This window comes from Aplidium turbinatum, chromosome 1, assembly GCF_918807975.1.
Source record: "Aplidium turbinatum chromosome 1, kaAplTurb1.1, whole genome shotgun sequence".
In the NCBI taxonomy this organism is placed as follows: Eukaryota; Metazoa; Chordata; class Ascidiacea; order Aplousobranchia; family Polyclinidae; genus Aplidium; species Aplidium turbinatum.
In genome coordinates this window covers 21,103,994-21,126,346 of record NC_137472.1, presented here as the reverse complement: position 1 = coordinate 21,126,346, position 22,353 = coordinate 21,103,994, and the positions used below count along the sequence as shown (strand labels likewise).

General features: G+C 38.2%; 2 protein-coding genes across 2 annotated transcripts in view; both read left to right on the top strand.

Moving 5' to 3' along the window:
• The window catches only part of LOC145773697 (G-protein coupled receptor 84-like), a 33,797-nt gene extending 32,445 nt beyond the window's left edge, over window positions 1–1,352 (top strand). Inside the window, exon 8 of the mRNA XM_082584835.1 lies at window positions 447–1,352. Coding sequence (XP_082440961.1) covers window positions 447–615 — 169 coding nt within the window. The 3' untranslated portion in view covers window positions 616–1,352. The remainder of the gene's footprint in view (window positions 1–446) is intronic.
• Window positions 1,353–16,602: 15,250 nt separating this feature from the next.
• The window catches only part of LOC145771141 (small ribosomal subunit protein uS4), a 34,137-nt gene continuing 28,386 nt past the window's right edge, over window positions 16,603–22,353 (top strand). Inside the window, exons 1-2 of the mRNA XM_082582882.1 lie at window positions 16,603–16,637; window positions 17,604–17,733. Of these exons, the coding sequence (XP_082439008.1) occupies window positions 17,608–17,733 (126 nt within the window). The 5' untranslated portion in view covers window positions 16,603–16,637; window positions 17,604–17,607. The remainder of the gene's footprint in view (window positions 16,638–17,603; window positions 17,734–22,353) is intronic.

Below are 22,353 nucleotides of genomic sequence, written 5' to 3'. Positions count from 1 at the left end.
CCATGATTAGCTTGGGCTGATATTTACAAACCTAATGAAAATTACACTTGATAAAAGCATTTCAGCATTTGTTTTCTTTCACAACCTCTTGTCAATACTACTTGCCTTCTAGGTTTTGCCTCTTTTCCTTATTATTAGCGTATTGGTTATAGGGGTAGCCTACAGTAGTGTTAAGTTAGATTTATATTATTAAATTATGGCTTTCTGTGCCAAAAACAAAACATTTACAGTAAAAAGATGAACATTTCTTTTCAAACTAATGTAAAGTCTTAGACACTTTGCTGATGAAACAAAATGAATTCTTCTAATTGACTATTGCATTGAAAGAGAGCAGCATGAATGACGCTTTGCTGGAAAACTTTCAATTTTTCTCAGTTTTTAAACCCCTAAAATACCAAACGTCACACTCGCTAAAACCACTAAGAAATTAAAGTTTGTTTTTGCAGTGAAACCTTTGATTCTCGGATTCACATGGCTGCCTCCAATGTCACTTGGTTAAACAGCTGCGTCAACCCCATCATATACTTTGCGCTTTACCAAGGAATGAAGAAAGAATACAAGTCCAATTTAAAAGATTTTTGGTTTTGGATGAAAAAATGGTTCCCTAAAAGTTGAACAAATAACTGAGTGCCGGTAGTGAATGTGATGATAACACCTTTAGTTATGTCAATATCACCACTTTTAGTTGTCTTATTACTAGGGCGATTTTTTGTTACTAAAGTTACTTTTTTTTGGTTGTACCAATTAACAAAAGAAATGTAGAACCAAAATTTCATGGTTGTGGGGTCAATATTTAAGAAGTTATAAAGTTACCAAAAGTCACTTTTGTGTTTTTAGGTTACTTTTCATTTGTTAGGTCACTTTATTTTGCATACTTTTTTGCCTAATTCCCTTATTTATTTATCTTTCATTGCTACTGTAGAGATGAATTTACATTCTATGTAGGCCTAATGCCAAGACTTTTAATATATCTTCTACTATGGTACGGATTTTAGGTTTGCATGAGCCCATGCTTGTTCGTATCGCGTGTATTCCCGAAAACTCGTAAAGTAATTTTTTCGATGAAACAAATTGTGTTAACTATATTTAACCACTTGTTTTCCCGGCAACAGCTTAAGTGTTTGATTGACAGAAACTCTGTCAGAGAATGTAAAACATTAGGCTACATATCATGTGTAATTCAAATGTGCAACTATAATTTGAGCACAAATTGAAGCTAATTTAAATGCTTTTTATGTTGAATTGCTGCTTTTTCTTTCGCTTTCTTGTTTTCGTTGAAAAAAGTTACTTTTTGGTTACTTTTTTCCAAAAATAAACTAACTTTTTTGAATTTTTTAGGTTACAAAAAAATCGCCCTACTTATTACTATCAAGAGTTTAGAAACGACCCGTTAATCCAGTGGTCAGTAGCGTACCTAGGGTATTGCAGGCATGGCTCGAGCCATGTGCGCCACATTGATAGGGGCGCAAAAATCGGTTTGTAAAAATTGAAATTTGTGACTTACATTATCCTCAAAATCTAATTTGCGCCCAATACAATAATCCCTGACAAAGATCAAAAAGAGGTCTCTCTTTTACAGTAGCCATTGTTAAACAATGGAATTGTGACGTTGCAAAAGCAACATTGTAACTCTCCTGGCTCATTTTGGATTCAGTCAGCAACAATTGGAAGTTAAGTAAAATCGCTAAGCAGCGATTACTGTAGTTGAAGCTTAGAAGTAGCACCAGAACTTACTTTTTCATTTTTATAAGAATTTATAAATCTAATCTGTTGTGTGGTTGAGATTGGGAATGATTCGCTATCAGTTTCTTCAATTTGTAATTAGCAAACAACCCAACGGTCACAAAACCCACCGACACGCCAACAATAATGTCGGCGACAAACTAAATTAATTAATACGAGTTTTTGAAAAAATCTGCTGGACTTGGGTCGTTTTATTTTTATCCACAGTTATCCTACAAAAATAACTGTATCTAAACGACCAAGTTAACACTGATCTAAGTGAAGCAAAAAATTACACGTACGCAGAAGACGTAGGTCTCCTGCCTGTTGAAGAAATCAAGAGATGCATGTTATTGTTAGAAGCTATAGACCGGTTTCGAAGTGAAGCGGAAAAGTGTTTCAGCGATATGTGTTTGCTAGATAAAGTATTCGGCTTTTTAAATCCCCACTCCTTGTTGCGAACTGACAGTATCGAAATAGATACGGACAAGTTTGAGAAAATGTATACTGATGACGTAAATTTTACCGAGTTAAGACTAAAAATCTCTAGGTATAATCAACCAGAATCCAGTGGTTTTATATTTAAAAATGACGTTTCAGCGATGGACGTGCTGCAGTGGTTAAGCAAACATCGTTTATGTAAATCAAAACCATATTTATTTATGAGTCTCAAGCTTTACCTCACTGTTGCCGTTTCTATCGCAAGCGGTGAAAGAAGTTTTTCAAAAGTTAAGTTGATAAAATCTTACTTGAGATCGACTATGGTAGAAAGCAGGCTATCTGAGCTAGCATTAGACTGCTGTCCATTGAAAGTGATTGAGTCGCGACATTATCTTTTGACGATAGGCCAATAATTTCTAAATTTGCTTCATTGAAAGCTAAGCGTATTGCGTTTTGAACTTTTAATAAAATTAAACAAACACAACTTTAATTCTTCTGTTGTGTGGAATTTTAATCAGCTTTTACAACGGTGTTATGGGGAAGGGGCGGCCACAGGCGGCATTTCGAGCAACAATCCAAGGGCGATATATTGCGTTGCTACGTCACTGCCTATTCGTAAAAGACTATGAAAACATTTTGTCCAGTAGGGCCTATATATTATAATTAACCTATTTTCGATTATATCCAATAATTCACTTTGTGGTAGGCTATAGCACAGCACAGCGTCAGATGGAAAAGAAAGGGGAAAACGCGTTAGCTAGTTTTTATGTGGAAAATAACTTGGAAAGAAAGCACAAAGCGCAGCATTCTAGCAAATTGATTAGCTCTGCAGAGAGAACCAAACCTGCACGACGAAACAATCTCACGTGACTGCCTTTGAACATAATAAAACGGCAATAACACATTTAGTTTCTTCGTGATTTGTTCATAAAAGACTTGTATGCAATATTCAACTTGAATTGCTAAAAAGGGCGCACATTTAAACTTTGCCATGGGCGCCATTTTGCATAGGTACGCCACTGCCAGTGGTTCCCAACCTTTTTTATCGGTGAACCCTTTTAGTCGATATTCAAATTTAAATCCCCCCCTTATAAATTTAGTTTGTTAAAAATTCGTTTATATTAATATTGTAATCTAAGTCTTGGAAGATAAACTAAATTTTCACTGGTAATAAGCTTTTTAGCCTGTAATATTCCTTTTCATATTAAAATAATTTAATAAATGAAGAACGTTGCTGAAAAGTATTTTATTCAAAGAATACATTCAAAATATAAGAGTCAATGCACTTAACAGTCTGTGTGAAGCTTGTGATGTTTTGTTTCGACAACTGATGAATGCTGGAAGAGTAGCCTATTGGAAAGAGCACAACGAATAGCATTCTCCACTTCTAATCTGTTTTCTTTTCATTTGCAAAAGTTGAAAAACTTGATTCGTATAGATAAGTGGAAGCAAATGGAAGGATATTTTTTTGCCACTTTGGAATAGAAATTACACATTAATGGCCAAAATCCAGTGATTGATAAATCCGTTTTGAGTTCTAAAAATTCATCCTGCCATTCATCGGGAAGTTTTTTCAACAATGTGATTGAATTTCGTATTAAATCAAGATTATCGTCATGAATGTCAGGAAAATATTGAATGAATTCCAGTTCTAATGCTGTGAGATGTTGCAAAATCAATTCTTTTTCCAACTCTGGAAGAACTTGTTCTTTGCCGCCAACAAACAGCACCGATGATAATTCTTTAAACACAGTAACATGTTCAATAATTGTTCATTCTAACTTTTTTTCTTTCAATTTTCAAGCTTGCTGGTGAAAGTTTCCAAAGCATCTTTAAATAATGCTGAGCGGTACTGACATCTGCTCTTGGAAGGGCCACCCAAGCCAGGGTGGTCGAAAGGTAGAGGCCAAACAAAACGTAGTCTCCCCGCGACCAGGACAGATTGATTGAATGTTTATTCTCGGACTAGGAAAGCCTCGGACTGGAGAGCAATCCTTAACGTGCGTTGCTGAAGCGCACACCCCGAGAGTCGAACCAGCGCCGCTTGATCTTGAGCGCAAACCAACTGAGCAACTGAGCCTTCTAGTACCTTAAGACAATCTTCTAATGACAGTGACATAAATCAATCACTCTCTTCTAACCGGCCTTGAGCCTGAAGAAAACAGTAGCCTACAGTTTGAAAATTCCCATGGTATCAATATGTCAATGACTCATGGATACAGATAACCCATGTTGATGCGCAATCTGCTTTAAACGGAAATGGTGATTGAATATATACCGTATATTGGTGATTTTCCCTTGCATTTTCAGATTTAGTTTATTCAATGGACTAAACATATCAACCAAATAAGCAAGGAATCTAATCCATCTGTCATCATTCAGCAATAAAACAAATTCCAATTTTATTTAAAGGTCAAAATATAATTAAAGCTTGTCTCTAACCTCAAACACTCGCTTTGTTACGTTTTCTCATGAAAGCCATTGAGTATTTGAATGAAAAAGAAGTAGGCCTACGTGATGGTCTGCACTCTGCATCCATGTCAGCAGGGGTGCATTCCTAAATTTTTTTATGGGGGGGCTCTAACATTTAGCTGTGTTGTTATAGACAAAATATGTATAAGTAATCAGTGTAGGTTAGCCAACAATGTTCACCTTTTTTAAAAGGAAACACTGTTCAGCAGGGCCTCTGAGAGAAATTTTCACTAGGGGTACGAAGAGTCATTCCGGGCCCCCCTCTCACTCCGGGCCCCCTTTGTCTTGGGCAAAAAGTGTGATGTTTGCTTAGACGTATTGCACATTTGCACACCACACAACATTTTACTGCAGAATTGGACATCTGTGCGCAATAATAGTATCAGGTTGCAATAAAACTATTATTTTGTGTTGTCCAATCATGTGATCTGACCCTCGCCAATTAGTGTATCCTGCATTGAATTCGTGTGTCAGTTGTAGATGGTGCTGTACTGCTGTTGAGAGGTGTCGCTTATTGTACATTTTTAATGTAAAATTTGTAAATTCATTTTTTTATTTCTCTTAGATGTAGCTTATACAGTAGAATTCGCTTATAACGGCACCTCTAGGGGATTGCAAAAACTGACGTTATAGCCGAATTGACGTTATAGACGAACTACCGCAAACTATTCCAAAACTGTCTTTTGATTGAAGAAAGAGGTGTATAATCCAGTCAGGTTTACTGTGTACCACCAAACTGACAAAAGTCACGCAGAAAATACAATAAACAAAGAAACTGTTTAAAAAAAATAACCTACAGCGAAAGGTACAGGAAATTTGTGCAATATGGCTCGTTACATAGTTTATAATAGTTTGGTCAAAATGATCATGGAACTCATCCACAACAGGAGTTTTACCCTTACCACCGGAAGCGGAAAGCCAAGTAGACTGCGGCGACTCAAAAACGGTGTCCCACAGGGATCAGTCTTGGCTCCCCTCCTTTTCAATGTCTATATGCATGACCTACCATCAACAACATCTGACAAATATGCATATGCTGATGACTTGGCCATCTTGCACTCTGCGAAAGACTGGCAATCATTAGAAATGACGTTGAGCCAAGACATGACGACCATATCTGGATACCTTCACCAATGGAAACTGAAGCTCAGCGAAAGTAAAACTGTGACGGCAGTCTTCCATCTCAACAACAGGGAGGCAAAACGTGACCTGAAAGTGACCGTTAACGGCAAAATTTTGCCGCCCTGCCCAGAACCTACATACCTTGGGGTTACACTTGACAGGTCACTCACATACCGTCACCATTTACAGTCACTACACAAACAGCTGACATCTCGCGTCGCCCTGCTGAGACGTTTGGCAGGCACAACTTGGGGTGCAGGTGCTGACACCTTGCGCACTGCAACCCTGGCGTTGGTCCACTCCACTGCTGAATACTGCGCCCCTGCCTGGTGCCGCAGTGCCCACACCCGTCTCATCGACAGCTCAATCAACGACGCATTGCGAACTGTAACTGGATGCCTGCGCCCAACTCCAACAGAGTATTTACCAATCCTCGCAGGCATCCAACCTGCTGAGCTTCGCCGAAAGGGAGCCCTTATACACCTGGCTCGCCGGGCGGGAGATCCTAACCACTTGCTTCATGCAAAACTCAACATCCCACCTCAGGAATCTCCCCGGCAATTAAAGTCAAGACACCCCTTTGTGCCAGCTGCTGTTGAATTACTACATCCATTCAGCGATCATGCCATCAGCGCAGCACACTTCATGGAAGACAATTGGAATGCAGCGTGGTGTGCCACCGACACGAAACTACATCGTTTTATACCTCACCCGGTGGCGCGCCCCCCTGGTATGGACCTGCCTCGGCCGACTTGGGTCAAGCTCAACAGAATCCGAACCGGAGTCGGTCGATTCCATTCCAACATGCACAAGTGGGGTTTGGCTCCCTCACCGGCCTGCGAATGCGGCGCGGAGGAACAAACTGCTGACCATGTCGTTCTCGAATGTCCGATCTATAAGGCACCAAATGGAACGCATGGTATAGCAACGCTGGACGAAGCTACACTCACCTGGCTCTCCATCACCTGCCCTGAAATTTGATTTGATCTGGTCTCAAACGAAAGAAGAAGAAGAAGAAAAAGAAGACATAGTTTATACAGTTACTGAACGTACAACTGTTGCTTTGAGTTTAAAGGTCAGCTGCTGTAGAGCTGCTTTTTACACGTGATAGTTTTTCACGCGGGAAAAAAGTTAATTCAGTTAATTAAAGTCCTTGCTGCGAACGACGTAGCAAAATAAAGGGAAGACATTTTGCAAGCAGCACTGCAGCAGCGCTAACTGGATTAAAAGACTGACCGTTCGTGGTGAAGGTGATGGCTTGAAGTGACGTTATAAACAAACAAAAGACGTCTGGGGACCAATAAAGGATGCTGTTATATGCGAATTGACGTTATAGGCGATGCTGTTGTAGCCGAACTACAATGTACGTAAAAGATAGGAATTCTGCCGGGACCGAGCGAAATGTGACGTAATAGGCGAATTGACGTTATAAACGAAGCCGCTATAGGCGAATTCTACTGTAATTATTTCTGAAGAGGACACTGTGTGATGTCGAAAACGTTGGATTTAGTAGTTTTTTCATGTTTTTTTTGTGTGTTTAATGTTAAATCCGTTAACGTTATACTGAGTGTTAGGCCTTATATGTTTCTGGTACAAGCCAAGCTCTCTACCAAGGCTCAAACATAAAATCTTTTTAAAACATAATTATCTGACCAATCCTAACCTTTCTTCATTAACTTTTGCATTCACCACAGGCCCAGCACTAGCAGAGGTGAACGAGAGAAGTCACTTTTTTGACTCTGGCTCCGGTCCTGCTCAGAAAGTATTCTCTGGCTCCTGCTCTAACTCCGAAATTCATTTTGAAGTGAAATAAACGTGAAACTACCTTTGTCAAATAGTTTTTAAAAAACAAAAAAACATCCGAGCTTTTTGCCTGGGTTTTTCTCAAACCTGCTTTTGCTACACTATGCCCCTCCCCTCCAGGACAGGAGAATAACTAACTTTTATGATTTAATTTAGGGTGCTTTTAACAGAACATTTTTGCACGTCAAGCGTTAAATTACCACTTTGGGCACCTAATTTGCTCGCAAAGCACTCGATTACCTTTCTGGGCCCATTTGCTAGATTACGGGCCCTCCAGGACTAAAGAATAACAATTTTTATGCTTGAAATCAGTCGTTTAGGATGGCTTTAACCAAACATTTTTGCGCGTAAACTATAAAACCACAATTTCGGGCCCCCCAACAAACACAGGCTTGGGCCCTCAAGGGTACGCCGTACCCTCCGTACCCCCCTCTCATAGGCCCTGCTGTTCAGTATGTTTTTACTTCTAAACATCATGTCGAAAAACAACCCATGCTAAAACATAGCTTGAAGTACAGAAAAAGGTAGAAGCAACAAAACGTGAAAACGTGGTTGAATCCGATATAAAATTATAAAGTGAATAAAAAAATAACAGTTAACCTCTCAAGTACATGTAGCTCCACACAGAGTGAAATTTACATGCCTTTTGACTCTAATGTGTGGAGCTAAATGTACCACCTAAAAAGCTAAATTTCACTCTGTGTGGAGCTTCATGTACTTGAGAGGTTAACTGTTATTTTTTTATTCACTTGTTGATTCATTCATATCAGTTTGTATCCTCTGTGGATCCTTCTCTGGTATCATGGGCCAATCCTATAGATGTTTGCTGGTACACCCCTTCATTTTCTTTGAATAAAATTATAAGTTTGAAATTTGGCTTGGTTGCTACCCTGCAATCTCTTTTGCTTTTTTTTACTGCGTAGGCCTACACTTGAAACTCGATTTGCATGAGCTAATTTCAATCTCTTAACTCAATTGTAAACTTATTTGTATGAGCCAATCCTAAGCACACTTGCAAAACATTGACTGCAATAGGAAAGTAAGGAAATGCAATTCTTGAAATGAGCGCTTGTGGTTGCAGATTTGCTATATAAGAACCAATAAGCTGCCAATGTGACAGTTACACTAAAATCTCATTTAGTTATTAACTAACAGTTTAAAAAACTCCAATTACAGCAAAAACATATTCCAAGTTGGTGCAAACGAGATTACACAAAACAAATAGCCTGTCTGCCAGGTCTTTGGTTTTATGTGCTAAGTTAAAAGCACCACGACAGTCGTTGATTTTAGCCAGAAAACAGTTTTTGCAGAAATCTGAGTTCATTCAATGTGGGCAGCTTAGAATGCTTAACTTGAATATCCACAGCCGACCGATGAGTCTGCAACCACTTCTGAGTTGCCTCAGTGCCATTCCATAAATGAGGAGGTGGTCCATTGATACTGATGAACAACAATGCTGAAACAAGTGATATGGTCAGCCGTGATCGTAGCGGTGGGATGACCAAGTTCATTTGTGAAAATCCACGTTCGGCTTCAGCAGAACTTATAGCAATCATGTTTAGTACTACGTTCTTGAGCAACTTCATCGTATCTGGTATATGACAAGGATTGTCAACATACAATCGAAAATCGGAAATAGGAGTGATGACATGAAATCTCTCCTCTATTTTTCGTAATCTCTGCTCCCCTTCTTGCCATATGGAACTTCGACTGCAGCAGGCCATAACTCTGGTACAATAATTTTCAAGCTCTTCACAGAATTTTCATTGTTGGTGTCCACCATCCTGCTTCCAATGTTGTCAACCAAAGCTGGAATAAACCGATTACGATCAAAAGAAAGGTATAGTCTCTACGTCGAGCTTTGAACTGGTCCAATGTTGTGCCTTTAAAGGAGTAGTTTTTTGTACTTCCGGGACTCAAGTTAACAACTTCATCAAACGAATACTTTCCTTCTTGAATAGCTTTTTTTTATTTGAAGTAGAGAATTAACAGTCCATTTGACATGACGATTAGCTACTACGAAGTTGATATTCCCAGTCTGGAGAGTTTCTGACAAAAGTGATAATTGGCGATTGCTATCAACTTATGTTCGTGTTTTTTTGCAGTTCTGTTGTGAGAAAGCTGTTAAAGTGTTACTTGTTCAGTCGAGAAGTTGTTGTTCAGCCAGAAAAGCTGAAAAATGGAAGCTTGAACGAGCCCCACCTGAGCCCCCCCTACATCAAGCCTTTTCGTATTTCGGGGGGCTGAGCCCCCCCTAGCCCCCCCCCCCCAGGAATGCAACCCTGCATGTCAGTGAACAGTTGCTTAAATAATCGGGATTTAATCTAATAATAATTTCCTCTTTAACGCTCTAGTCTAGGCCAACTTACTAGGCTTAAATAGGTTTACAATCCTTAAACCAAATTCCCCCCTGAAAATTGCAAAATTCCCCCTAGTGGGGAATTCCCCCACGGTTGGAAACCACTGCGTTAATCAAGAGTTTAGTTTGCCCCGATAGCTCAGTTGGTTAGGCCGTGACTTCTGGATCGAAAAAGCATCAAGATCAAGCGGCGTTGGTTCGACTCTCGGGATGTCCGCTTGAGCAACGCACGCTAAGGACCGCTCTTCATTCAGCGGTATCTAATGGATGGAATAATTCCCCGGCAACGATCGGAAACTTCACTCTATCAATCTGGGTGACCGGGCCGCGAAATTTTTTTCCCACGAATTTTTTGTTACTTTGCATAGAGTTTGTATTTATACCGTGTGAATGCAAACATTTTTGTTGGCTTGTTTGGTTCAGTTATTTCGTCTGCTTCCTTATATTCGTGAGGACATCGGTTCGACGCCCATCGAAGTCAATTGTTTTTCTTTACATTAATTTTTGCAGTACACAAAAGCTTTTCAAATAAAGTAAGGTTAAGGTTAATGGGTTAGGGTTAGGGTTAATTCTTAATCAATTTGGAAAATCTTACTTTTAGACTAGATGATCAGAATCAATTTCTTTTCTCAACTTTTTTAAACATGACTAGACTAGGTGTGTCTCCAGGCTACGTTTTTTTTCAAGTTCAATCTTTAGATTTGGACCTGGAGGGCGAAAATCGGCTGCTGTGAGGGTGAAAATCTGTAAAAAGCGCGCTGCGCGGTAACCAGTAATGGCTACACGTACATAAGCCTACCATACTTTCATCGCCTAAAAAGAGGACACGTTTCGCCAGCGAGTAAAATACAACTAGAATAAGTTTCTCAGCAGCCGATTTGTAGCAAGAATTGAAGCGATAGACACATGTTTCGCCCATGAGGCTAGGCTCATCAGTATCGCACCGTATTCTTGCCACAAGGGTAATCGACCGAACGCCCCTTCTTCATATAGGACAAGCAGAATGTTACGTATGAAGAATTTTTTTTACATCCTTTTGGATAATTATAGAGTAGACGTATGCAGCAAAAGTTACAGCAAAAAAACAGATAAATTTGTTTGTTTCTCGAAAGCCGATTTGTTAGATTTGTGTGACAAAATAAAAATGTGATGTGATAATTGATTGATTGATTGATTGAATTTTTATCCTCGGACTGGAAAAGCTTCTTGCAGAGCTTAATCCTGGCAGTTTCGCATACTTGCAGAGGCTTTAAATCACTGACGCAGGCCCGGTCACCGAGATTGACAGAGTGAAGTTTCCGATTGTTGAAGTCTTGTTGCCGGGGAACTATTCCATCCATTAGATGCCGCTGAATGTGACAAATCAAGCAGTATCTGCAGGTAGCCAATAGCCATGCCTTAACTTTTTTTGGAAAAAAAGGATCAGCTTTAACGAAATCATAAAATTACTTGCACGAAATATAATTGAAGTTTTATAAAGCTGTTAATGAGATGCTAAGGACAGACTCAACTAAAAGGCTGTTTCTTTCCTTGTACCATTGTGGCTGCATCATAGATTAAAGTCATTCTACATTTGCACTCACATAAGTTGTAAGTATCCATGCCATACCATATCCATTTCCAGGCCACTCACATAAGTTGTAAGTATCCATTTTATTTTAAAATAGGCTATATGTGATGCATTGTGCACTTTAGATTATTTTTCGATTTGCTTTTCTTGACAAATTAGTCAAACTATTAAGTTGGTAATCAGCAAAGTTCACAAGGGCTGAATCAATACAAAATAGATCTGGGTAAAATAATAATTTATTGTAAAAGTGTGAGAACCTTAAAATGTAAATATATCAAACTCTTTTGCAAGTTTTTGTGTTTTTTAATGTTTTATTTCTTTGTGATTTACTCCATTTTTTAATTTTTTTTTTTAATTTGTCAAATTTTTCATTTTCATAAATTGGTTGGTCAGATCTCCTCAAATGAGAAAATTTCCTCACAAGTGGATTCGCAGTTCCGCTTGCACTCATCGCTGACTATTCTTCTTCATCGTGTGTCACCCGGCCGTAGCCCAGAGCATCACGCAGGCTCTTGCTCTATCGTTGAACTCGGCCAAATCCTGTGCAGAGCACCTTGCTTTTAGGTCAGGGCATTCGAGTAGATGTTGCATCGTTTGCTCCTGTTCGCATTTGCAACTTGTGCTCCCCATGGAATACCCCCAGTGTCTCGTCAAGGTTTTACACCTGCCAATACCAGTTCTTAAGCGGTTGAGGCATCGCCAATACTTCCACGGTTCACGTTTTCCTGGAGGAAGGCTCTCCATGGGTGTGAGCTCCATATTGGCCAATGTCGGTCCGGCTGCCAGTCCCTCCTACCATAGTTGAACCCGCACATTGGCGGCGACATCGTCTTGACCTAATGGGACAACTGAAGCAAGGAAACTTTTTCTTGACTTCAGACGCCTGTGTGCTGGAGTTTGGCCATACAGTGGGTGTCTCAAATCTATGTCCTGACAAAATCTTTCCTTTCGGCTGGTCACGCTTCTTCTGATGTTGGGGGTAGCAATTCCAGACAGAATGTGCAGCGACGCTGACTATTATTTGGCTTTTAAGACAATCGCAAAGCAATGTAGTAGGCTATGTTTCAATGAACGTCTAAGATTGTTTAGAACAGCAGATCAAATAGTACGTCAATGTTTTTTGAAAATTTATAAATCAGAATGTTGCATTGCTACAGAAATGGTTGGAAATTGCGAAAAAGTCACATAACAGTAAAATCCTGTTGAAAATATGAGCAAGAAAACTGAAAATGTAAAAAAAGAGGACATTTGAGCATTTTTGGGTGTCCTCGGAGGACAATTTATTTTTCTTCAAAAAAGAGAACAAATCCTCTTAAAAGAAGACATATGGTAGTCTTACACTTACAGAAATATGCAAATGAGACAAAAAGTTCATTGGAAAAAAATTTCGCGACCGGGCCTGCGTCAGTGATTCAAAGCCTCTACAACAGTGGTTCCCAACCTTTTTGTTGTCACGGACTCTTTTAGACAAATTATTAAATTCTGTGGACCCCTACCTAAATTTTGCATGAAACTCAATTAACATACTATTGACTATTGTAATAATTATGCTACTCAATTACTGTACTGTGTCATATTGCATTGCCGCTATGACTCCTGCATCAAATATCAGATGAGCCTAAACAGTTGCTCAAATAAGAAAATGAATGAATTGTTCAAGAAATGTCAGCAGTCTTTGAACATTAAGGTGACCCAAACTATAGGTACTATGCCGTAAGCAAATTTATTGAGAGAAATGAAAGTAAAAAGATCGCTTTTCGTTTTTTTTCTTCTAAATTCATCAAAGTAATCACGGACTCCCACATGCTTTGTCAAGGTCACGGACCCCAGGTTGGGAACCACTGCTCTACAAGTAGCCTATGCCAAACTGCCAGGATTAGGCTCTGTAAGAAGCTTTCCCAGTCCGAGGATAAAGATTCAATCAATCAAAGTCGGTACTCATTTTGCTTGGTTTTGAATCTTTATCCTCAGACTAACAAAGCATTTGAAGGTTATTCCTGACAGTTTCGCATAGCCTACTTGTAGAGCAGTGGTTTTCAACCACGGTTCCGCGGAACCCAAAGGTTCCGCCAGTAAGTCTAGGCGTTCCGAAAGTTTACATTCCATTCCGAGAGTCTATTTTATTATTATATGCATATTGTTTAAATATAATCATCAAGCACAAGAGGCGAGCACAATTGCTGTCTGTGGAAGATGAACTTCGTGTCTGTCAAACACACAACCCAATATTAAACACTTGTGCAAGAAACACCAGGTTCAAGTTTCTCATTGAATTTTTTATCAGCAAACAAATATAATTTTTTACAGTTTGTGTTTTTATTGTAAATAAATAAATCTGAACATGGGTATTTTAATTTAATTTTATTAATCAAATGATGTTTTTTGCATAAGGCAATTAAATTATTGAACAGGGATTTCTCGAGCTTTTGGAATGTTTCATTGGGTTCCGTTCCACCAAAAAGGTTGAAAACCACTGTTGTAGAGGCTTTGAAGCACTGACGCATGGCCTGTTACCACGATTGGCAGAGGGAAGTTTCCGATAGTTGTTTAAAGTGTTCTTGTCTGAATTATTCCACCAACTAGGCGCCGATGAATGGAGGGCAGTCTTGAAATGCGTTGCTTAAGCGCACACCCTGACTGCCGAAACAGCGCCGCTTGATTTTTACTTAACAAAAGTTTCCTAACTTTCTTAACCAAACGTGTCATACAGTCTTTATCATTCGAAATTAATTGTTTAGCAGAAAGTGCAGACTTGTTAAGGTGTTTTTGCGTAGGCCTATACTGGCAGTGGAGAGGTCGTAGCCTACACGCAGTGCGGCGTTGCTTCCTATTCTATATTGTGGACATAGGCTATTTAAGGGAGGCAGAGTTGGAGGCTACACTTAGTTCTTTTGTTGTAATAATTGAAATAGTCAAGGAACATAAGCGTAACCAAGGTGGAAAGAGGCCATGTCCCCAAAATATTAACTGTCAATAATTGTAGCCTATTTCTAGCAGTTTATGAGCAGACCGTCGGTCATTATGCCGATCTTTATTAAGCCTGTTCCCAGTGTTACCGGTAACCTACATTGCAGACCACCTATGATCTTTCTATGGTTTTACTGTTCGTGTTCGTGTGCTCAACTATATGATTTCGCCATTGAAAAGCACTGTGTCGTGTTTGCAGTCAATTTTACCTAGGTCGAGATTTGCACTCCGCGATTTCGAGTTTTAAACGTTTAGGAGTTTATTATATTAGTTTTGCACTGGGTTTTCTATGAAGGCAACACCTAAATAAGCAAAATTGAATATTTTTTTCTACAGAAACTTAAGAATGGTTGGGAACCCGGAAAAGTTGCTGGTTACCACATGTGCTTGAATTCCATTAAGAATTAATTTATGGTTCAACCAATTAGCCGCGGAGATGTTCTAGAGCAGTGTACTGTTTGTAAATGAGACGAATCAAAGGCTATAGTAAAAAAGGCACCACTCCGCAATCGCCGGCGTGTGTTTCAGTGTCTTGCCAAAAACACAGCCACATGCTCTTGAACGGTGTCGAACTGGCAGCCTTTCGATCGTGGAACAGTAGCTTTCACCACTCTTCTATGTAGCCAGCAACATCTTCAGCTTATTTAAAGATAGCATTACTGGATGAGTCAAGTAATGAGTATAATATTTCTTATATTTGTAATTTAGTTATTTTTGAGTCGTTATTTCTACTGAGATAATTGGTTTAGATTTATCGGTTTTAGTTGGTCTACTTTTTCAGTATCCTGGCTTACATCTGATGAATAAGTAGTTGACAATAGATCATTTTAGAAATTGAAATAATTCATACAGTTGTTGCAAATTTTAGCGGAGGATTGTCTAGAAATCGTTTGTTAATTTTTGAGCTACTTGATTAAAAATGCCTTTTTGTTTGAAAATGTCCATAGAATTTGGCAACACTTTTGCATAACAGATCCGGTAGCCACTTTAACAAGTCGAAATTCTGCCACTACACTTGACTAGAATGAAACCGCCAACCAATCATAAGCTACGGTTTAAGTGACGTAAAAAATGGCGAAAAGAAGATTATAGAAAGCAAATTAAGTGATGGATTTTTTGTCAGTTGGTTGGCTTAGGGATTAGGGTTAGGGCTAGAAAGTAGTCATTTCATTGACGCCGGTTCGATTCCTACCACTGCTATTGCTCTTTTTCTTCTGCAATTACCAAATAAAGTTCAAAACAAGCATTAACTCTCTAGATGAGTGCTAGAAGGGTCACAATTGGACGGTAGCCTCTTATAATATGTTCTGATTGGTTGGCGGTTGCATTGTAGTCATTTGCAGTGGCAGAATTTCGACTTGTTAAAGTGGCTACCAACAGATCCTGCTCTGAAAACCAAGATGGCGTCAGTTGCGCTTCCCGACACGTTCTTGGTTTTCTTATTTAAAAAACGTGATAATTTTCATGCATCGTGTGTTGATAAATGCAGTAATCTGGCTTGTGTGGTCTTATAGATTTGTGTGGTCTTGTAGGTCTTATAGCGGTCTTATAGACTTCGCAGCAAGCGGATTTAAAGACTCCGGCTCCAACTCTAACTTTTCAGCCAGGAAAGTGAAGGCTCTTTCGCTATTAAAAACGCTTGGCCTTACAGTTCCAGCTCCCCAGCCCTCTTGCAACGCAGCTTTTTATGTTAATGAAATTCGAAAAAAAATACATGTGACTTGTACCGCTTTGCCAATAACCAAGTACTCCTCACCTAATTTAGTGATTTCTAAAGTAAATACCTAGCACTTAACCACATTAATTTTGAAGTACAAATGCCCAATTATAATAGTTGAACTTATATGAATAGTTATATAAGACCGGGCCAATTTTCTTTTAAATTAAATAGGCTACCTATTTTGGTTGCAAGCACGATATAACGTCCGCGTTTTGTCGCTTCTACTTTTTCTAATTCTTTGATATGTTGACATGTATTGTTTTATTGTGATGGTCAGCAGCAAAAACAACTGAACTGAACACCAAAAATACACATGAATTTTTTCAATCTAAAACAGTCCTGTAACCTCGTCCCTTTAAGTGTTTGTGCTTTTGGTCTCGGGTCAATAATTTATTTAAAATGGGTTTTTATGGTATCGTGGAAGTTGATTTCTTTTTTGATTGTGTAAGCGTGGTTTAAGGGTGAGTGGTTTGTTCAGAAGTTAAAATTTTCAATTTTATCATTTTAACTGCACGCACATTAATTTAGTTCTTGTACTTTCGTTGAAAATTTTGGGTGAAGGTATCACACGTTTTTGTTTTAAAATCCTATAGGCAAACTAAGTGCTACATAATGATTCAGCTTTTAACAGAGACAATGTAGTTGTATAGGCTAGTAATGCACATTTCCTCGATGTCATTAGGTTGCGTGCATAACTCAGTGGTTGTGTATGTCTGAATTTTGGTAACAATAGCTATTTCTTGTAAAAAAAGTTTTAGAATAATGTCTGCTTAAGGATGCAACCTAATTCGTACCCTGAACAATTCGTACCGTCAGTTCGTACCCTGAAAAGATCGAGAGAAAAAAGCCGAAATCGCTGATTGCAGTTTCCGCAAACATTTTAAAATTTTGTGCAAACAAACAAAATTTCTTAGAATCGTTACCAGAAATTTTAAAATGTTTGCGAAAACTTCGGTCAACCTTAACCCTTCTAAAATGTTTGCGGAAACTCTGATCAACCCTAACCTTTTAAAATGTTTGCGGAAACTGCAATCAGCGACTTCGGCAAACTCTTACGATCATTATTACCGAAAATTTTAAAATGTTTGCGGAAACTGTGGGAAAACAGAAACTGCGATCAGCAATGTTCTATTTTTTCTCTCCATCTTCTTAGTGTGTTTGTTTGCGGATATCGATACTCCAATACCCTAACCTTGCGGAAACTTCGATCAGCAACTTTGGCTTCTTTAATTTTTGCTCTCGATCTTTTCAAATTACGAACTAATAGTACGAATTGTTCATGGTACAAATTAGGTTGCACCCTCTGCTTAAGATTATAAAGACTAGGATCTTGTGCAATGCTGTGGAAAGTCTAAGCTTACAAGACCTTCAAACTATTAAATGCAGTAAAAACAAAATGTTGAATATTTGTATTTAACATTTTTTAGCAAAATGCCGCACGCCAGAAGTTTGGTTTGTAGCAAAACGTACATCACTCCTCGTAGACCATTTGAAAAAGCTCGATTAGACCAAGAGTTAAAGTTGATTGGTGAATATGGTTTACGTAACAAGCGTGAGGTAAGTTAAACTTGTTCAATGTATGCTACCTGCTGAATACCTAGCCAATAAGTCAGATTTGCTAAGTTACTATAGATGCTATCAATTCCTCTCGTATGCCGTAAAGTGGGGTGAGATTGTCCTTAGGCGTAAGATTGGTCCAGTTTTTTAAAACGTAAATAACTTAAAGGTTAATGAAGATTTCTAATTAACTTTTAGGTTTGAGTTTATGTCACTGCTAACCTGTTTACATGATACCTTCAAAAACAAATTTGTGCAATGTTGCTAAGAAAAATCATAAAAAAAGGCAGTGGCTATTTGACCGGCGCCGGTCTTTAAATTTGAAACACTATTTGACCGATCATGACGTAGGCATTTTTTTCTTTTTCTCTTTCAAAGCAAAAGACGAGAAGAGTGCCTATATAAGTTCTAAATACAACATCTATTTTTAACTGATTCGGTGGCGCGTAGGATACGTATCGGGCTGGTGCTCCAAAGGGAATGAGTTCAATACTACGCGGAAGCGTTTTTTTTTTTTTAATTTTTAACTAAATTTTGACCCGAAGTGACTCAATCGTTGGGCGTTTGCATTTTTGTGGTCATTATGTTGGTCATTTTTGTACTGACGAGCCCAGCCTCATGGGCGAAACATCGTGTCTATTGCTGTCAATTCTTGCTACAAATCGGCTGCCGAGAAACATACTGGGTCATTCCATGTCAACTCAACAGGGTGTGCAAGCTCGACCCTCTTAGATTTTCTTGAAATTCACACTTAAGTTTCATATTGATGTATAATGAACACAAAAAAAAAATTTCAGCTCATTATCTCAAGACGTTTAGAAATTACAGCCTTTCAAAGTCACCAAGGTCCCTCAAAATGCATTCGCATGTAAATTTTCCTCCATGTTTGGGTCTTCACAAGTTTTCATGTAAAGCATTTACAAATCTGAAATTTGGTATTCTGATTAAGAAGCAGCCCTAGTTTTCATATCTACCATCGAAATTGCTAATTTCAAATTAGTTTTAGATATAGAACCTTTCAAAAATTGAAATTTTTTACATTTGAAAAAATTACATCAATTTTTGATGTCCGCTATCTCCCAAACCAATAGTCCCAGAACTACCATTTTGCATATTATTATTCTATACTAGTTGGTAATTAACCCCCATGAGACTTACACTAAAAAAATGTGAAATTATTGAAGTTTGGAGGGTGCAAAGATGAAGCGCAAGCAAAAAAGCGCAAAATGCGCCATCTTGTGGTTAATATTTGACCCTGTGGACAGTCATTCAGGAAGTTGAAACTTTCAGAAAAAAATCTCCTTTGCCTAAGCTATAAACAGTTCAAGTTTCAAATATGTAACCCAACTCCTTCAATAGTAAATGCAGCTGTGAAATCATGAGTTTGACCATCACATGCAAAAGTCTTGGGGGTGTGAGGTAGTTACAGCTTACTTGGCAAACATGAAAATGTTTTGAATTTTGCTGAGGACACCCTTTTAAATTGTGAAGTTGTCAGAAAAAATAACTCCTTCAAAACATTTTTGAATTTGAAATTGATTTAGGGGTGGCCCTCTCCCCCTGAAGTTCTGCGCCCTCCCCCAAAATACCAAATCTTCATATATCAAAAACTGCTGGAGCTAGAGATACAGTTTTTGTGTCAAAAGATGCAGAAAACATGATTTCCTATCTGCTTTCTGAACAGTGATTGTGTCTATCTTGAGTAGAAAAGCAGTTATTTCAAAAAAAACTTGTTTTGGGTATTCTAGCACAAAACAGCTCTGAACAAGTATTGTGGTCCAAGCTATTCAATACACAAAGTTCATAAACTAACTTGTATATAACTGGTTAGTTTCAAGATAAACATGAAACTAAACAAACAAGCAAGCAAACAAAGAAAAAAAAGTCAAATGAATCAGTAATAGGTCACAACTCGCAGCTATAACTAAGTCAAAACAGGAGAGTTGTATTGTTTCATGTTTTTGTGAATCTCTGCTATTTACTGTTGACTTTTTAAGATCATAGCATGCATAACCATCACAACGGGTAGATGGCTTTTCCGTGTTTCAACATAATTATCTTTAAATGCCTTGCTCAATAGCACATTGAGCTGGTAACAGTAAAATAAAGCAGCACTAACACAACAAAGCAAGTATGGTACTGTAGTTAGCAAAGCACATTCAACAGTATGAGGCAAAGAATATTGCACAGCAAAATATTATAACTCCATAAGTGTACAGGATATATTTGTCACAGGACATCCCCGGCCAGGAATAAAAAAAACAAATTAACACTGAGATTTGCAAGTCAGAACATCTTACATAAGATTTAAACACTGGAAGTAAAGTAACGGACACAAAAGATTGTGGCAAGTCATTACAATTCATTTGCAGTGTGATGGCAAAATAATCATAATTCGATCATAGTCCATTGTGTTTAATCTGTACTGTCTGCCACCATGCCCTTGCAACTGTAGAGGACTTATTATACACAAAATATCCAGGAATGGAACCCAGTACTCATTCGTGAGTTGTGAGAGCATCTTCTGATGTGATGCTGCTACTACCTATTGCTGATTCATTTGTTTTTTTTTCTTTGTTTGCTTGCTTGTTTGTTTAGTTTCATTTTTACCTTGAAACTAACCAGCTATACAAGTTAGTTTATGAACTTTGTGCATTGAATAACTCGGACCAAAATACTTCTTCAGCGCTGCTTTGTGCTGGAATACCCGGAACAGGTTTTTTGAAATAACTGCTTTTCTACTCAAGATAGACACAATCACTGTTCAGAAAGCAGATAGGAAATCATGTTTTCTGCATCCTTTGACACAAAAACTGTATCTCTAGCTCCAGCAGTTTTTGAGATATGAAGATTTGGTATTTTGGGGGAGGGCGCAGAACTTCAGGGGGAGAGGGCCACCCCTAAATCAATTTCAAATTCAAAAATGTTTTGAAGGAGTTATTTTTTCTGACAACTTCACAATTTAAAAGGGTGTCCTCAGCAAAATTCAAAACATTTTTATGTTTGCCAAGTAAGCTGTAACTACCTCACACCCCCAAGACTTTTGCATGTGATGGTCAAACTCATGATTTCACAGCTGCATTTACTATTGAAGGAGTTGGGTTACATATTTGAAACTTGAACTGTTTATAGCTTAGGCAAAGGAGATTTTTTTCTGAAAGTTTCAACTTCCTGAATGACTGTCCACAGGGTCAAATATTAACCACAAGATGGCGCATTTTGCGCTTTTTTGCTCGCGCTTTATCTTTGCACCCTCCAAACTTCAATAATTTCACATTTTTTTAGTGTAAGTCTCATGGGGGTTAATTACCAACTAGTATAGAATAATAATATGCAAAATGGTAGTTCTGGGACTATTGGTTTGGGAGATAGCGGACATCAAAAATTGATGTAATTTTTTCAAATGTAAAAAATTTCAATTTTTGAAAGGTTCTATATCTAAAACTAATTTGAAATTAGCAATTTCGATGGTAGATATGAAAACTAGGGCTGCTTCTTAATCAGAATACCAAATTTCAGATTTGTAAATGCTTTACATGAAAACTTGTGAAGACCCAAACATGGAGGAAAATTTACATGCGAACGCATTTTGAGGGACCTTGGTGACTTTGAAGGGCTGTAATTTCTAAACGTCTTGAGATAATGAGCTGAAATTTTTTTTGTGTTCATTATACATCAATATGAAACTTAAGTGTGAATTTCAAGAAAATCTAAGAGGGTCGAGCTTGCACTTTTCCAAAAACCTGTTGAGTTGACATGGAATGACCCTACTGTAAGCTTGTTATACTTTACATTATTTCAATATGATCAAATTGTTTAGCTCAGTTCAGAGCAAGCTGCACTTTTAAAATCAAATCAATGCAACAACACACTTGCGAAGACATTAGGAATAACCAGTACTTCTAGGTCCTGTGGAAATCCAATTTATCATAATTCCTTTGAAACAGACCTGTTAATCAGTATTTGTTGTGGCTTGATCTTTCTTGCATGGCTCATGTAAAACAACTTTGTAGTAACATTACTCAAACGGTTAATGGGAAAGTTTACCTCATCATCATACAGATTTAGTTCGTCTTTCACCATTCTCAGTGCAACAATTGTGATTCCTTTAAGAGAACTTCTATGTGAATCAATCAAATGTTTAGTACAGTAATGGAGAAACCTCTTTCAGGACTGGCATTACCATGACTTAATGTTAGAAAACATTTTGCCAGACTAACTAGTTGCAGATATTTATTTATCCCAGCATCATCAAACAGGCCTCCAAGTTTTGTCTAATAATAGTCAATTCTCTTGTAGGAAGACACTTTTGGGGTGTTACTGTTAAACCATATTTGATTAGTGCTTGAGTCCAGTAAGAACATTGGGAATTGGTGTATTTGTTACTTTCGAGATCAGTCTTTTTGTAAAACTCATCTAGAATATCCTTGGATTGATACCACAACAACTGCAGTCTTGCCTTATCATAAAGCTCTTCTTTTGAAACAGATAAATCAATTGCAAAAGCATTTGCACGGCACTTTTTAATGCAATTGGAGACTGTCCAAGTTGGGTTGACGATAGAAGTTGTAGCTCCAACATCATTTCTTTTTTTCTGGGTGCAAAAATTGTGCCTGCTTA